Source organism: Mastigoproctus giganteus, chromosome 5 (genome assembly GCF_048544385.1).
Source record: "Mastigoproctus giganteus isolate SK-2022 chromosome 5, ASM4854438v1, whole genome shotgun sequence".
NCBI classification, from domain to species: domain Eukaryota; kingdom Metazoa; phylum Arthropoda; class Arachnida; order Uropygi; family Thelyphonidae; genus Mastigoproctus; species Mastigoproctus giganteus.
Genome location: NC_143579.1, coordinates 6,206,974 through 6,224,235, shown reverse-complemented (window position 1 = coordinate 6,224,235; position 17,262 = coordinate 6,206,974). Strand labels below are relative to the sequence as shown.

The 17,262-nt window shown below is 37.7% G+C and overlaps 1 protein-coding gene across 1 annotated transcript in view; it reads left to right on the top strand.

The window, feature by feature from the left end:
• LOC150085143 (BCAS3 microtubule associated cell migration factor-like) overlaps positions 1-17,262 on the top strand; it is a 345,830-nt gene that overhangs the window by 235,480 nt on the left and 93,088 nt on the right. The window contains exons 18-19 of the mRNA XM_090373846.1: positions 5,019-5,215; positions 7,847-7,944. Of these exons, the coding sequence (XP_090229972.1) occupies positions 5,019-5,215; positions 7,847-7,944 (295 nt within the window). The remainder of the gene's footprint in view (positions 1-5,018; positions 5,216-7,846; positions 7,945-17,262) is intronic.

Sequence of the window (17,262 nt, the reverse complement as noted above, 5' to 3'; positions counted from 1 at the left end):
TCCTTTGTGACTTGATTACAGAGTAATTTATATCTACCATAGGCTTCTGAATCACCTGATAATTTATATGATTGCCATGCACTTTTTTTCTCTGCCACTTGGCTCAATAGTTCTTCTGACACCCATTTAGGGCTATGAACAGTATTTCTTTGTTGGTATGAAAAGCTCAGTAGCTTCTATGATTACTTCCCTGAATGCTTCCCATTTAAAAATTGCTGTTGGTCAATTCATCAGTTGGTCCTACAACATAGAATGAGCTGTATGATTAGGATTGTCCGGTATTCTTGTAGGTAAATGAACAATCTGTGCAAAGTCATTAGTAATTGCAAAAGCCTCAGTATCTCGGCCAGCTGGGTCAGTGTGACTAGAAAACAGAAGCCAGCTGGAGTTGTGAACATTTAAAATCACCAAGGAAAATTATCTCACCGTTAGGAAAGTTGGACTGGAGAAAGTCAAAAGTTGCAAAGGGAGGAAGTCAAAGAGATCCAAGTGAATATACCAATAAAACGACAAAACTATGAATTTAAAAGTGATAAAAAAAAAAAAAAAACTATATATAAATATTGTGGAGTTAAATGCAATAAAACAATACTGAAGCTTTCAGAGGCAACTGTCCCCTTTCTACTTTTAATATAACCATTTTTCTCATTCCTACTATAGAGTTTTAACTGTATTTGTAAATTTGCTCATATATATCTTTGCATTAAAGACACTTTAAGAAGTTAGTGTGTGTATGTATATACAGTCAGACCTCTCTTCAATGAACTTTTTTGATTTCCCCTTGGTCATTACATTGAAAATAGTTTCCGTATAATGAAGAAAATTTCCATATAACGAACTGATTTCAAGAGACCCGAGTATACGTTGTTTGCACCTCTGGCCTTTAGGCAATAAAGCTGATGCTGTAGAAAGCACAAATTCTTTTAGCTCTTAATTGGCCAACTACAGCGCAGGATAGAAAAAGATGGAAGGTTTTAGGAGAGGCCTTTCCTAAGGCCTCTTCTTAGCCATTGCAGTGGGACAGCAATGGCTAAGGAGAAGAAGTAAAACCTATTCAACTGCCACTATACCGAGAAGTCACGCTGGTCAACTGCTATCTATGTGTCCGCAGCCATTGGCAAAGATTAATGTTCCCGATGCAGACATTGGCTCTGGTCAACTTGTTTTCAATTGTAAGCATCCTATTTGAGAATTAGGAGAGAGTGATTTTCCTTTTTTGTAGAAATGAGTCATCCACACTTTCACTAAATTTTACCTGTTTCTGTTTACATGGTAGGTATAAGTGGCTCCTAAATCAGTTTTGTTTTAGCTGCTGTGCAAGTAACCTTACAGTGTCTAAGAGGAAATCCTTGAGTGTAGTGTGAAAAATTGGAAGTGCTTGATAGTGTTGATCGGGGTGTTAAAAAAAGAAAAGAAATTGCTTTAAAATTTGTTATTCCTGCCAGTAGTGTGTTAACCATTCAGAAAAACCGTGTTTAGATTTTCAAACTGTTTAAGGAAACGGGAACCAGTCAGAAGCATGTGAAATTATGCCTGTGTGAAGATTTAGATGAAGCAGCTTTTAAGTGGATGAAGTTGATTCGAGACTAAAACATGCTCATATCAGTGCTGTTAATAAAAGAAAAGGCTATGGAGTATGCATCTTTTTTGGGACATAAAGCATTCCAAGCCAATTCTGGTTGGCTGGACAAATTGGCTGGAAAGAAACAGTTTGGATAGAAACTGTTTTGAAAAAAATTAATGGAGGATTATGAGCCCCAAAGACATTCAGTGTTGATGAAACATGTCTAATTTTTAAATGTTTGCTGAACAAGACCCTGACTTTTAAAGGTGATAAATGTGTAGGTGGTAAAAATAGTAAGGAGAGGATTACAGTCTATGTTGGTGCAAATATGGCTAGTAATGAAAAATTGAAGCTTTTGGTAATATGCAAAAGTAAACAACACTGATGTTTCAAAGGAGTAAAGTCATTAGAGTTGGACTACAACAAAAAATCTTGGCTGTGCAGTGGATTTTAAATTTTGATAGAAAGATAATGAAAGAAAACAGAAAAATCGCTTTGATTATTGACAACTGCTGTGTCCATCTTCACTCTAATTTCAAAACTTACAAGTGTGAAGTTTGTTTTTTCCCTCCGAATACTCTAAACTATAACCAATGGACCAAGGCATTATCAAGAATTTGAAAATGCACTACCGAAGGTGCATACTGAAAAAAATTATACTGAGAATAGAAACCAACCAACCTATAGATTCTGTTATAGATTTGTGGATGTGCATATCAGATTGGCAAAAGTATGGAGTGAAGAAGTGACAGAAACAATGATTAAGAATTGTTTCGCACAAGCAGGTTTTGCTAAAACACTAATTAATGGTGATAAGAGGGATGAACTACTACAGTTCATTGAGCAACCTTGGGAAGAGTCCAAAGCAAGATTTGATCAGTGGAGAAATTGTTCTTGATGAATTTTTAGGAGTTGATAATGATATCCTAGTAGCTGAATATCCAAGTGTCTCCAACATTTTAGAGTGTATTTAAAGAACTAGTGACAATATCGATGATGAGTTGGATGAAAATGAAGGCAATATTAAACCTTCTAAACAAGAAATGTTGGCAGCATTTGAAACTTTGTGTCGAGGCCTTCAGTGGGAAGAAAATATAACAGGAAATATATTGGAGTGTTTAAACAAATGCAAACAGTTTTATGAACAGTGTACAGTAGAATTCAGTGCACAACAAAAAATAACCAAATATTTTACGACATAATTCTTGTTTGTTATTGTTTGTTATTTGATTTTTAGGAGCATTAGCAACTAAAGCCATATTGCTCCGGGATATGCGGCGGTCATTCCTTGACCTTTCTGCATCCTCCGTATTTGGTGGTGACAGGCTCGAACCCCGGTCTAATCAAGAAGCGTGTACTACGCACTGCTGCTCCTTCCCACCTGGCTACGGAGGCGCCAACATAATTCTTAAAAGTGTACTAATATATTGTGTGCATTGTGTAAATAGTAATTTCTTATTATGTATATACAGGCAGTTCTTGCTTCTCGAAAATATGAACATTAAATGTAAAATATGAATGTTAAATATTCATAAATACAGCATTCCAAACCACATGCGTAGCTATACAATACTGTGTACCCCGCTTTACAATATTAATCAGTTCCAGAGAGAGAGAGAGAGAGAGAGAGAGAGAGAGAGAGAGAGAGAGAGAGAGAGAGAGAGAGAGAGAGAGAGAGAGAGTAGGCACACTATAACCTCAGCACCATCAAACCTCCATAACACACACACACACACACACACACACACACACAGTTCCAGAGACACCATCGTATCGTGGAAATATTGTAATGTGAACCCAATAACACATTATTTTTTGGTAATTCGTTTCAAGATCTCGGAAGTTGAAATTTTTGCTTATAACTAAACTATTTATCTCTGTAAAATGTCATTTTTAAGGTCAAGAGCTTGACCTTAAGGCCATATAAAAGGTCGTGAGCGTGGTTTGTAAATTGTATTAGTTACCACTTCAAATCATTAATGCACTACACTTTCATCATTATCATATGTTCTGTTATAAGAATCAATTTTAAACACCTTTATGATATTTTTGTAAAGCATATTTCTGGAAGTCACGACCATAAAACAATTTGCACTTTCTGGTTTATTGGGCTTTTCTGTTAGTGCATCTAATTATAAATGCGCAATAAACTCAATGTTATTGCATTTGTGAAAATACCGATAGCTGGAATTGTGTAGGTTTTTACGTTATTACGGTGAAATGTGTTTCCCCTTTACTTCAATCAATCTTCAATCGTATAAAGAACGTAAATAAATTTTCAGAATCATCTCTTCATTCCTTTTTCTTAAAGCTTCGTAAACTTGTTACTCCATGCGAGTTGTGTTGCAATTTGTGTGTGCCATTAAAAAATGCTTATGCATGCAATCGTGAAATTTATAATTAAAAGAGAAGGTTATTTGGAAATAAATGCATCTTGAAGCATTTCTGAAGAAGACGACTCCTTGCGCAACGAGTGCCAAGCCAATAATGAGTATGCATTTAGTCAATGATGCTGAAGAATAAACATTCTTTAACATTTGTAAGTCGTAAATAATTTCTCTATTATTATAATTTGCTTGATTTTACAGGCTATGTTTTCATTTCTTTCGCTAAATCAATCATTGTTTAAACATAAACTAATTTAACTAACTAATTTCATTGTTGAGAACGTAACCCCTATTTTTAACCTTATGCTATGAGAAATAAATTCCAGCTTTATGAGTTTTCGCTTTATGAGCGCTAGCTAGGAAACGAATTAACTCAAAGTCGAGAATTACTTATATTAATAAATTAATTGTTTGAAAATGTTAGAAAATTTATTCATTCCCACTTATTTCTGATGCGCCTCCGTAGCCAGGTGGGATAGAGCAGCAGCAGTGTGTAACACACGCTTCTTGATTAGACCGGGGTTCGATCCCATCGCCACCAAATATGGAGGATGCGGAAAAGTCAGCGAATGACCACCACATATTCCCGGAGCAATATGGCCTTAGTTGCTAATGCTCCTAAAAACCAAACAACAACAACAACAACAACTTATTTCTGATTTATTTCCCTTCTTTCACTATTTTTGTGAATGTTGAATTACAGTAATTTTCATTGTTGAAAAGGTTATATTTCTTTATAATGAAAATTCTGTTTAACAGATTTTTTCAAAGGAACGATTAATTTCTTTATATAGAGGCCTGACTGCATATGGTTTTGTTTATAAATTATTGTTATTGTGAACTTAAAAGAAATATACCTCTCTATATGCATTATTAATTTGCTTTTGGGGTTGACATAAAGAATAGTAATAATTTTTGGTAGTATTTCAACACCTTTATTTTCTAATAATCACACTAAAATTTTTTCATGAAATAATATTGCAAAACAATTTGATATGCTCTTTCTAAATTCATTTCTTTTAGTTTTTTAATTAATATTGTTATATATTTTTTTAAACTATCTTTAGGTTGAAATAATCACTCATGCAGGGCCTCACCGACGTTTGTGGATGGGTCCACAGTTTACTTTCAAGACATTTCAGCACCCAGCAAATACTACTGTTTTATCATCTACATCTTCAGCCTTATTATCTGAAAGTCCAGAGTCTCCACCATCATCTTCAGTTGATATTTATACTGAGGAATTAGATGTACAGAGTCTAAGGTAATTATTGTACATTGCATTAGCCCACAGAGTGGCAACACCTTATTTCAGAGTTTATCCAGTATTTATTGAAAAAAATGATTTCATCCAGCTGATTTGTGAAAATATTTTCAAAACAGTAAAAAGTAAGTGTCTGCAGTATTGTGATATCAGTTCCATTATGTCACCAGGCAAGATAACTCTGTGCGTATATTACTCTACCAACTGCCTGATAAAACCACTATCTTCTTCTTCAACTCATTTCCAGGTGAAAATGATTTAAAGTTATCATGGAGTAATATTATACCATTCTTTAAGCTGCCTTGCATTTTTGACTTTATGATTGCCATCAGAAGTGCTACATTGTTTTATAGTAGTAATGGACACTGACTTTAGCACCATGGTGCAACCAGAATATTAATATTGGTCGATTGGTATCACTCACCAAAAAAATATTAGCATCTATTTCTCTTGTACATGACAAGAAATATTTACCATGTATGTGGCAGATAGCAAATATAGATACTCTGATCAAAACAATTAAGGAATTAATGACAGTCACAGAACAAATGAATGTGAAAATATTAGCATTAACATTAGTAGAGGCATCTGATGCAAGAAAACAACCTTATACAGCATAAGCCAAGAAAGGGGGGGGGGCTTCCAATTTCATCCATTCATTTACTCCTGAATTTTGCCCAATTCTTCCTTGAATTTATTTAAGCTATAAATTTTCACAATGACCGATGGAAGTTTGTTCCAGCAGTCAATCATCTGCTGGGTAAAGGCAAATTTCCACATATCTATTCTACTGCTTTTCCTCGATTTAAATTTATGCCCCCTCAGGTGCATAATCTGAGCAAGATGAACAATCTCATTAGCATTGAGCTTGCTCAAACCATTCAAGGCCTTCTACACCTCACTCAGATTACCTTGCAGGTGCCTAGTCTCCAGATGCTGAAATTTGCAGAACTTAAGCAATTCTTGGTAAGGGAAATCCTTTGTTTCTCTTGCCAATCTCATTGCCCTTCTCTTTACTTTGATGTAAAGAGAAGATTGGGTTGATGTAAGAAGTGGGGTTCCCCAAGGATCAGTATTAGGACCACTGTTGTTTTTAATTTTCATAAACTACATCGATGAAGGGATAGAGGGCGTGATGTCTAAATTTGCAGATGATGTTAAAATTGGTAGAGTGGTTAATAATCACTGTCGAGCTGAGCTTCTTCAGAGAGACCTAGATAGACTTCAGGAATGGTCAGAAAAATGGCAGCTATACTTTAATCCAACAAAGTGTAAGGTATTACACCTGGGAAACAGTAATCCCAAAATAACTTATTCACTTGGTGGAGTTCAACTAAACCCAGTACTGGAGGAAAGGGACTTGGGTGTTACGATACGGTCAGACATGAAATTCTCTGAGCATTTTGGAAGGAAGGCCCATGGTGTCCTATCGATGATCTATCGAACATTTGCAAGTAGAGATAGGGACGTGATAATCCCATTATATAAGGCTTTTGTTAGACCACACTTGGAATACTGGGTTCAAGTATGGAGACCGCACCTAAAGAAAGATATTGAGCTTCTTGAAAGGGTGCAAAGACGAGTCACTCACCTGGTGAGATCGGCAAAAGGGCATACTTATGAAAAAAGACTTCGAATATGTGGGTTGCAGAGTTTGGAAACTAGACACCTTAGATGAGATTTGATTGAGGTGTTTAAGGCTCTGAGAGGCATCAGTAAAATGAATGAGGACGAAATTTTCAAGATTATAAATGATGCTGGAACTAGGGGACATTCTAGGGGAAATGTTTAGATTGGGCTGCAGGAAGTTTTATTTTAGCCAGCAAGTTATAAATTACTGGAATAAGTTGCCTACATGGGTGGTAGAGGCTGACGTTTGGGGAAATTCAAAGGTCATCTGGATAGTACCTTCAGTCAGGGAAGTGCATAGGATGATAGGTTTAATTTCCTTTTTTTTATTAATTATTATTATTTATTTATTATTTTTTTTTATCATTGTTTTTTTTTTTTTTTTTTTTTTTTGTCTGGTGCCACATAAGCCATAGGCTTTCTTGCACCATGCAGCCATTACTAATACTTATACTTGTTCCAGCACCTCTACATCCTTCCTAAAATGAGAGCTTCAGACCTGGAACCATATGATTGTGTATGTGGTCAGAAGCTGAGTTCTCATCAGTGTATTCATAAATGTTCAAATGCACTCTGAAGTGAATAGTAATTAAGACTTTATTGGAAATTGACACATCAGAAGGAACAGTTTTTGTTACTTCGTGCACACAGTGTAGGTCCGGAAGACGGTATAGGATATGGTGTGGCATATGAATAATCCCCTCCAGAAATTGCTAGACATGTTTCACACCTGCAGTGCACTGATAAAATCAGTGATCAGTTGTGCAATCGGTTGCTGTCATCTGTTTCCAGCTGATTAAGCCCCTTAATATAGAGAATTATAATTGTCTTCTTTGCATCATGTTTGTTAATTTTTGTTCATGTTATTTTTAGCTTTAATTTTTTAATTAAGGCTTAGCTGATTAAATGTATTCGTTGAATATCCTCAGAATATAAATTTCTTTTTAGGCTTCTACTTTAATAAATTAAATTATAAATTTATTTTTATTTTTAATATATTAGTATCAGGCCAGCAAGATCAAATCCTGTTGCTATGCCAGGTGGTCATCAACTCTCTTCAGGTTCAACTAGTTCATTGCTGTTGATAGAAGCAAGTTCAGGTTGTATAGTTTGAAATAATAATTTATTATACCTATTTGCTGTTAGTATAATGATGATACTGAGAACTTTTACTTAGCTGGGATATATAAAATAAAAAAAATAGCAGCCAGAAGGGCTCAAAACAAAGTGTGGTGGTAATTTTGTTGTTATCCCACCGTAGATAATCTAATAGCTTTCAAATGTGGCCGTGCAAAAGCACGTTACACATTACAGAATTACACATCAGAGTCAAAAGGAATCGTGGATCTGCTTCACATTTTCCATCAACTAGATGGTACCATCTAAGCTTGTCTAGGACAAAGTCCAGAAAATGAAGGACAGATACACACTGCCCACTAAATCGATCCTAGAACATAAAGAACGTGCAGTTGCAGACCCAACTGCAATTGCCAGTGCTCTAGAGGTGACATTTGCTAAAGGATCTGCTGAAACATCTTATCCCTTGAGTTTCTGCCCCTCAAATGAAAAGCTGGAAAGCAGCATTTGAAGTTATCCTCAAATAAGATACAGTCAGCCTTTCACAGAATGGGAATTGAAGGCAGCAGTATCTCTATCCAAGCTGAGTGCTGTCAAGCCAGATGATTTCCATTATGAAATGATCAGACATCTTTCATCAGAATCTATGGATTGAAGTTTGATTTTGAAGTTTAACATTGACAAATGTAAAGTACTACACATGGGAAACAGCAACCCCAGAGCAACGTATCAACTCTGTGGTACTACACTGACAGTGGTAGAGAATGAAAGGGACTTGGGGGTGGTTGTGCAGGCAGATATGAAGTTCTCTGAGTAGTGCAGACGGGCTGCAAGAGTAGCTCATGGAGTATTGTCAATGATATACAGGAATTTTTCCAGCAGGGATAAGGAGGTGATTATTCCATTGTATAAGGCGATGGTCAGGCCACACCTAGAGTACTGTATACAGGTCTGGAGGCCTCATTTCAAGAAGGATGTAGAGCTGCTGGAACGAGTACAGAGAAGGGCAACAAGATTAGTGAATGGAACAAAGGGGTGCTCTTACGAAGAAAGGCATAAGTTTTGCAAATTACAGTGTCTGGAGACTAGGCACCAGCGAGGTGATCTGATAGAGGTGTATAAAGCCTTGAATGGTTTAAGCATGCTCAATGCTGATGGGATTCTACCTCTAGCTCAGAAAAATCACCTGAGAGGGCATAAATTCAAATTGAGGAAAGACAGATGTAGGATAGACGTGCGGAAATTTGCCTTTAGCCAGCGGGTGGTTGGTTGGTTGGTGGAACAGACTCCCATCCCTTGTGGTGGAGGTTGATAGCCTAAATAAGTTTAAGGCTCAGCTGGACAGGTATTTTGAACGAACAGAGGGGTGAAGTGGAAGTGGGTTTTTTTTTTTTTTTTTTTGGCTGATGCTGCATAAGCTTGCTTTCTTGCATCAAATGCCTCTACTAATGCTAATGCTAATTGGCTGTTTGTTCAACAGAATCTATCTTGAAGACCTGTTTCCGGACTCCTGGCTAAAATTTCTGAACAATTACCACCCAATTGCTCTGACAAGTTGCTTGTGCAAGGTCCACAAGGATGGTTAATGCCCGTCTCATGGTATTTTGAAGCAAATGACCTCCTTACTAACGTACGATGTGGCTTCTGAAGGAACATGTCAACACTTGAACATTTAATAAGAAGATTGGAAAGATCTGTTCGAGATGCTTTCCTCAAATGCAAGTACCTAGTGTCATTTTTCCTTTGATATGGAAAAAGTGTATGACATGGCTTGGAGATTTTCAATAATCCCCTAAAAGATATCTATAAACTTGGTATTAGGGTTCATATAGCCCTTTTTATGAAAATTTTTTATTGAACCATTCATTCCAAGTTTGTGTGAGGCCCATTCTCTCTCAACCCTTTTGCCAACAGGTAGAAACCCCCCCCCCCCCAAAAGGTCAGTTCTATTACTGAACAACCTCCTCCAACTATAAACATTGCCCTCTTCATTGATGACTAGCATCTTTTCACAATCATGCAACATGAGGGTTATCAAAAGACGATTGCAGCATGCTGTTGACCATGTCAGCTCTTGGGCAATGGCCAGTGGTTTAAGGTCTCATCACAGAAGATCATTTGTGTTCACTTTTGTCACAAATGGAACCTTTACTCTGAACCATAATTAAAGTTCGGACAAGCAATTATTCCATTAGCAACCGAGACAGAATTCTTGAGGCTTGTATATGATAATAAGTTGACATTCCTTTCACATATCCTTCAACTGCGGACCAAGTGCACAAGAGGATTGAACCTTCTTCTTGCCATCTCATCTAATAATTGGGGTGCAGAACACTGCACTTTACTTCACCTCTATCATGCACTCATCATCATCATCAGTCATTATCAATCCACTACAGGATGAGGGCCTCTCCAGCAACTTTCCAGTTCCTTCTGTTTTGTGCAATGGCCCTCCATTTACTACCCAAAAACTCATGAATTTCATCTATCCATCTCCGCCTTTGTCTTCCAGGTTTTCTTCTAACTCCTCTTGGGTACCATTCTGTTATTTTCTTAGTCCATCTGTCATCATGTCTTCGAGCTATGTGTCCTGCCCAAGACCATTTTAGTTCTTTAGTTTTGATAAGCATGTCCTTTACTTGAGTTTTCTGCCTAATGCATGTGTTTCTCTTCTTATCTAACAGTCTGTTCCCAATATAATTCATTCCATTCTTCACTGTGTTGTTCTCAGCTTCTCTTCCATTCATTTTGAGTGCCCAAGTTTCACTTCCATAAGTCATTGTGGGTAGTATACATTGGTTCATTATTTTACGTTTCAGACAAATTGGGATATTGCTCTTCAGTATGTGACTTTATTTCCTGAATACTATCCATCCAAAATTTATTCTTCCCTCAACTTCCAGCTATTTATCATTATTACAGCTGATGACTTGTCCCAGATAAGTATGACTCCACCTTTTCAATTACTGCTCCTTCAATAATTATATCCCTTTCTATGGCATACTTGTTCATCATTACTTTTGTTTTAGCCATATTCATCTTTAGTCCAAAATCCTTACTAACTCTGCATAACTGATTTAGATTTTCTTCTAATTCTTTAGGATCGTAAATGGTTTAGGTACTCTCGATTCACATTGACTCCTTTCTGTGACCAGTCTAATCTTCTGAAAGCTTCCTCAAGGGCAACAGTAAACAACTTTGGAGATATTGTTTCTCCTTGTCAAACTCCTTTCTCAATTTTAAATTTGCTACTGTCTTTGTCTAGTCTAATAAATGAGGTAGCATTCTCATAAATTTTCTTCAAAATCATAATATATGGTGTATCCATGCCTTGTCTTTCCAGTGCCCGAAACATTGCCTTATGCTGTATGAAGTCAAATGCCTTTTCATAATCCACAAATGCCAGGCATAATGGTGTTTTATATTCATTTGCTTTCTCCATTAGCTGTGACATTACATGAAGGTGATCCATAGTTGAGAATCCTGTCCTAAAGCCAGCTTGCTTTTTCGGTTGATCTCATCAAGTATTCTTTATCATGCACTAGTCCCATATAAAATAGACTATAGGGTCCCAAGTGTATGCATCTGCCAGAAACAGTGTACTACGATGGCTAGACCCCATTCATCACCAATCCATCCATATTGCTACTGGAGAATTTTGAACATTACCTTTACATTGATTTCCAAGACAGAAGCTTATACGTTGAAGCAACTGAACCACCTCTTTTGCTTCGATGAATGTAATTGTCACTAAAATATATCTTTAGAATGAAATCCCTGCCAAACCATCCTACATGGACATCTGTTTTCTAGCCACAATGGGAAAATCTAAATAACACTTGTGAGACTGCTGACCTTCCTTTTGGTATTCATGTTGTCCAAGAGTTGCTCAGACAGCTTAATATCAAAGTAGACAATGTTGCCCCATCACTGAGGCATCCCCTTCCACCCTGTAATGCTCACATTCCACAATGCAACTTCTCCATTCATAATGAGGAAAAAGCCAGCACTTAATCTGTTTACTTTCAAACTGATGCTTCCCATCGACCTGCTCACTCTGATTTCCTGCCTATCTTCAGTGATGGGTCGAAATCAGAATCGGCCATGAGATCTACTGCAGTCGTCCTAGACAGTACATTACCAGAGAAGATTCACCAACCAGTATATACACTACAGAGTTGTAAGCTATAGAGCTAAGGTGTGTAGTATACACAGTTTCCTCAAGTACATTATAATCCTCCTCCAGTCCTGTCCAGCATTCAGCTGAAGTTATTCTCTTTTTATGAATCAAGATTCAACATCTGATTCTACTAGATCCCAAGCCACATGGTTGGGATATAGCAGAATCAGAATCAAACGCAGGGTTGAGTGGGAGACAACAGAGAGTGGTAATCAATGGATACTGCTTATCGTGTGGTAATCAATGGATACTGCTTATGTTATTAGTGGAGTTCCACAGGGTTCGGTGTTGGGCCCATTGTTGTTTTGTATATTTATCAGTGATATTGATGAAGATATATCAGGTTTAATGTCCAAGTTTGCAGATGATACAAAGGTTGGCAGGGTTGTTAACGACAGTAATGACAGTATGCTGCTCCAACTGGATCTAGATAAGTTGGGAAAATGGGCTGAGAAGTGGCAACTGGCGTTTGACAAATGTAAAGTACTGCATATGGGTAGCAATAACCGAAGAGAAAGTACAACTGGGTGGTACTACACTCAGGGAAGTGGAAAGTGAAAAGATCTGGGAGTAATTGTGCAGTCAAATATGAAGTTCGCTTTGCAGTGCAGACGGGCTGCCAGGACAGGTCATGGAGTCTTGTCAATGATATATAGAAATTTTGCTAGCAGGGACAGGGAAGTGATTATCTCGTTATACAAGGCAATGGTCAGGCCATACAGAGTACTGTGTACAGGTCTGGAGGCCTCATTTTAGGAAGGATGTAGAGTTGCTAGAACGAGTACAAAGAAGGGGTGCCAACCGGGCTGTCCAGGTGAGTAAAGTGCCTGCCTGGCAACCCAAAGGTTGCTGGTTCGAATCCTGCCTCAGGCTTGGATCACAGTAAAATGAAAAACTTTGGGAGGTGCATTATTGCCACAGAAGCCAATGCGTCAACAACTAACAAAAAAAAAAAAAAAAGGCAACAAGATTGGTGAGGGTGAACAAAGGGATGCTCTTACCAAGAAAGGCTTAATTTCTGAAAATTGCAGTGCCTGGAGAGTAGGCACCTGCGAGGTGATCTGATTGAGGTGTATAAGGCCTTGAATGGGTTGAGCAAGCTGAATGCTGATGGGATTCTTCGTCTTGCTCAGACTAAGTACCTGAGGTGGCACAGTTTAAAATTTAGGAAAGATAGTTGTAGAATAGATGTGTGAAAATTTGCCTTTAGCCAGCAGGTAGATTGGTGGAACAGGCTTCCATCCTTTGTTGTTGAAGCTAATAGCCTAAATAAATTTAAGACTGAGCTGGATAGGCATTTGGAACGAATGGAGGGATAAAATGGGAGAGGTTGTTTTTTTTTTTTTTTTTTTGGCCGATGCTGCATAAGCTTGCTTTCTTGCATCGTATGTCTCTAGTAATGCTAATACATTGGGATCACAGGTAACGATCTGCCAGATTCCACAGCTAGATCATCATGATCTTATAACAGTTGTAGCCTGTATAATTCCCTATACAGACTACAGTCTTATGATACACTGCAAATTATTCTCCAGTGGCAACAATGTCAGCATGGGCAGGTCACAAACAAACTCTATCAGATATCTGTAATCTAGCATTGGCAGTTGAGTTTGCATAGGAACCATATACACCACAGAGTTGTAAGCTATAGAGCTAAGGTGTATGTATAAGTAAGTTGTTCTTGCTTGCCTCTTCATAGGACACAGTCATCTACACACTCATTCCTGCTGAGGGCAGATGACTTTCCTATGTGAGAGAATTGTGAAGACATTTAACCATTCAGCATATTTTAACTGAGTGCCCATATTTTAACTGAGTACCCATATAAATATAAAATTTATATTTTATCTCTTTTATTCACCTCACTGAGCCTTATACACTCAGATTTTATCCAACAACAACCATGTGTCAGCTGTTTTTAATTATTTAAACTCTGTAAACATTTTTATCTTATTTAAAAAGATTAAAACATAAAAATATCTTTTACAATGATGATATACATTTATTGTTATAGCATTTGATGTAGTGACCTAATTTTTTTAGGTCACTGAAATATTTTAAATAATCTTTTCCATTAGTTGCCAATGTCCCAATAAAACCTGAACTGAAACCAGATCACTCTTAGAACAACTTTATGTATGGGTGATATACTGACTCTTCTGTAATTCAGAGTAATCTCTCCTGAGTCCAATGATTTGATTCCTTTATTATTAAACTTATGGGTTCAATGCACACTCTCTTACAGCCTCCTTCAAAATTGCTGCATATGTGCCATCAACTCCAGGAGCCCTTTTTTTTAAATTTTAACTCTACAACCTCTCATGAGAAGTATTAGAATATGCAGCATAGTGCCATGTATAGGTTAAAGGCTGAGAAGACAAGATAATTGTTGACATTAGACACAAATTTCTGTAGACTATAATTTTTGTGAAATACACGAAGGAAGATTTTCCAGAAAACAGAAGGGATAAACGAAGAACAGAAGGTGGTTCTGTGAGTTGGACAAGGAATGGATACTGAATATTTGGTAGAGAGTGGGGAATTACAGTTGACAGTTTGGAAGAACAGTATCCATGCAAGTATCTATAGAAGTGGAATACAGCAGAAATTCGACATACATGTGACAGAGAGTGGAGATGGATTTGAGAATAAAACCAATGCTGAATGTGAAAACTGATCAGTTCTTGTTTTGTTTAGAAGAAAAGTAATGCCAAGAGTGAAAAAGAAAACCTGATTTTTTTTCTATTAATGCTAATTAGCATTAGTAGAGGCATACAATGCAAAAAAGCAAGCTTATGCAGCATCAGCCAAAAATAAGAAAAAAAAAAAAAAAATGCTCCCATTTCACCCCTCTGTTCGTTCCAGATACCTGTCCAACACAGCCTTAAATTTATTTAGGCTGTCAACTTCCACAACAAAAGATGGAAGTCTATTCCACCAATCAACTACCCACTGGCTAAAGGCAAACTTCTGCACATCTATCCTACAACTGTCTTTCCTCAATTTAAATTTATGTCCGCTCAGGTGATTATTCTGAGCAAGAGGAAGAATCCTATCAGCATTGAGCATACTCAAACCATTCAAGGCTTTATACACCTCAATCAGATCACCTCAAAGGTGCCTAGTCTCCAGACACTGTAATCTGCAAAACTTAAGCCTTTCTTCATAAGAGCAGCCCTTTGATCCATTTACTAGTTTGTTGCCTTTCTCTGTACTCATTCCAGCAGCTCTCCATCCTTCTTAAAATGATACCTCCAGACCTGTATATAGTACTCAAGATGTGGCCTGACCATTGACTTGTACAAGGGGATAATCACCTCCTTATCCCTGCCAGAAAAATTCCCGTATATCATTGACAAGACACCATGAGCTACTCTTGCAGACTGTCTGCACTGCTCAGAAAACTTCATATCTGCCTGTACAATTACCCCCAGGTCCTTTTAATTCTCTACCACTGTCAGTGTAGTACCACAGAGTTGATACATTATTCTGGGGTTACTGCTTCCCATATGTAGTACTTTATATTTGTCAATGTTAAACTTCATTTGCCACATCTTGGCTTATCTGCTCAACTTTTCTAGATCCTGTGGCAGCAGCGTACTGTCATTAGTGCCCTTAACAACCCTGCCAACTTTGTATCGTCTGAAAACTTGGACATTAAACCTGATATACCATCATCATTATCATTAATGAATACAGAAAACAATAATGGAACCAACACTGAACCCTGAGGGACTCCACTAATAACATTAGTCCACAAAGAGCAGTGTCCATTGATTACTTACGACTCTCTGTCTTCTCCCACTCAACCATCCCTTTATCCATAGCAGCAATTTTCCACCAGTGCCACACTGCTCCAAATTGTGCAGCAGTCTTCCATTTGCAACAGTATCAAAAGCCTTTCTAAGATCCAAATATATGATATCAAAGTTATTCCCTGCAGACTGCACTGCTCACTGCTCTTGCAGACTGTCTGCACTGCTCAGAAAACTTCATATCTGCCTGCACAACCACCCCCAGGTCCCTTTCATTCTCTACCACTGTCAGTGTAGTACCACAGAGTTGATACGTTGCTATGGGGTTGCTGTTTCCCATATGTAGTACTTTACATTTGTCAATGTTAAACTTCATTTGCCACCTCTCAGCCCATCTGCTCAACCTTTCCAGATCCTGTTGCAGTAGCATGGTGTCAGTAGTGTCCTTGACAACCCTGCCAACCTTCGTATCGTCTGCAAACTTAGACATTAAGCTTGATATACCATCATCAATATCATTTATAAATACAGAAAACAATAATGGACCCAATACTGAACCCTGAGGGACTCCACTAATAACATTAGTCCACGATGAGCAGTGTCCATTGAATACCACTCTCTGTCTTCTCCCCCTCAACCACCCCTTTATCCATAGCAGCAATTTGTCTCCAATGCCACACTGCTCCAATTTGTGCAGCAGTCTTCCATGTGCAACAGTATCAAAAGCCTTTCTAAGATCCAAGTATATAATATCAAAGTTATTCCCTGCATCCAGTTCTTTTGTGACTGCATCATGGTATCCAATCAAATTGGTCAGACAAACCTTCCCCTTAACAAATCCATGCTGTGTGTCCAGGCTATAACTGAAGTCTTGTCTAGATGATCCTGCAGTGCTTCTTTAACCAGTGCCTCCATTAATTTCCCTGGAACAGAAGTTAAACTAACAGGTCTACATTTACTTGTGTCCCCCCTTTGATCCTCCTTTGTGAACTGGGGTCACATTTGCACATCTCCAGTCCATGGGTACCTCCTTTGAGTCAAGGAAGCCCTTATAATTATGGCCAAGGGTTTGCTTACTTTCTTTGCTGCCTCCTTTAATATAACTGGATAGATTCCATCCACCTCGAGTGCCTTTCTTATGTTTATCTTCAACAATTTCTCCTCCACTTTACTCTCAGTTATTATAAAATCATCTAGCTCACTGCCAGAGTTTAATTCACCTCTGACATTCCCCTTCCTGAATAACTCATCATTTGTGAATACTGGATGGAGTATTGCAAAATACTCGTTTAGTTTGTTAGCCACCTGAGCAGGATCATCAACAGTTGAACCATCATATCCAGTGGACCAATCTGATTCATCCCTTTCCTTCTACAGTTTCTGCCTTTACCTACCTAACCTCCTTT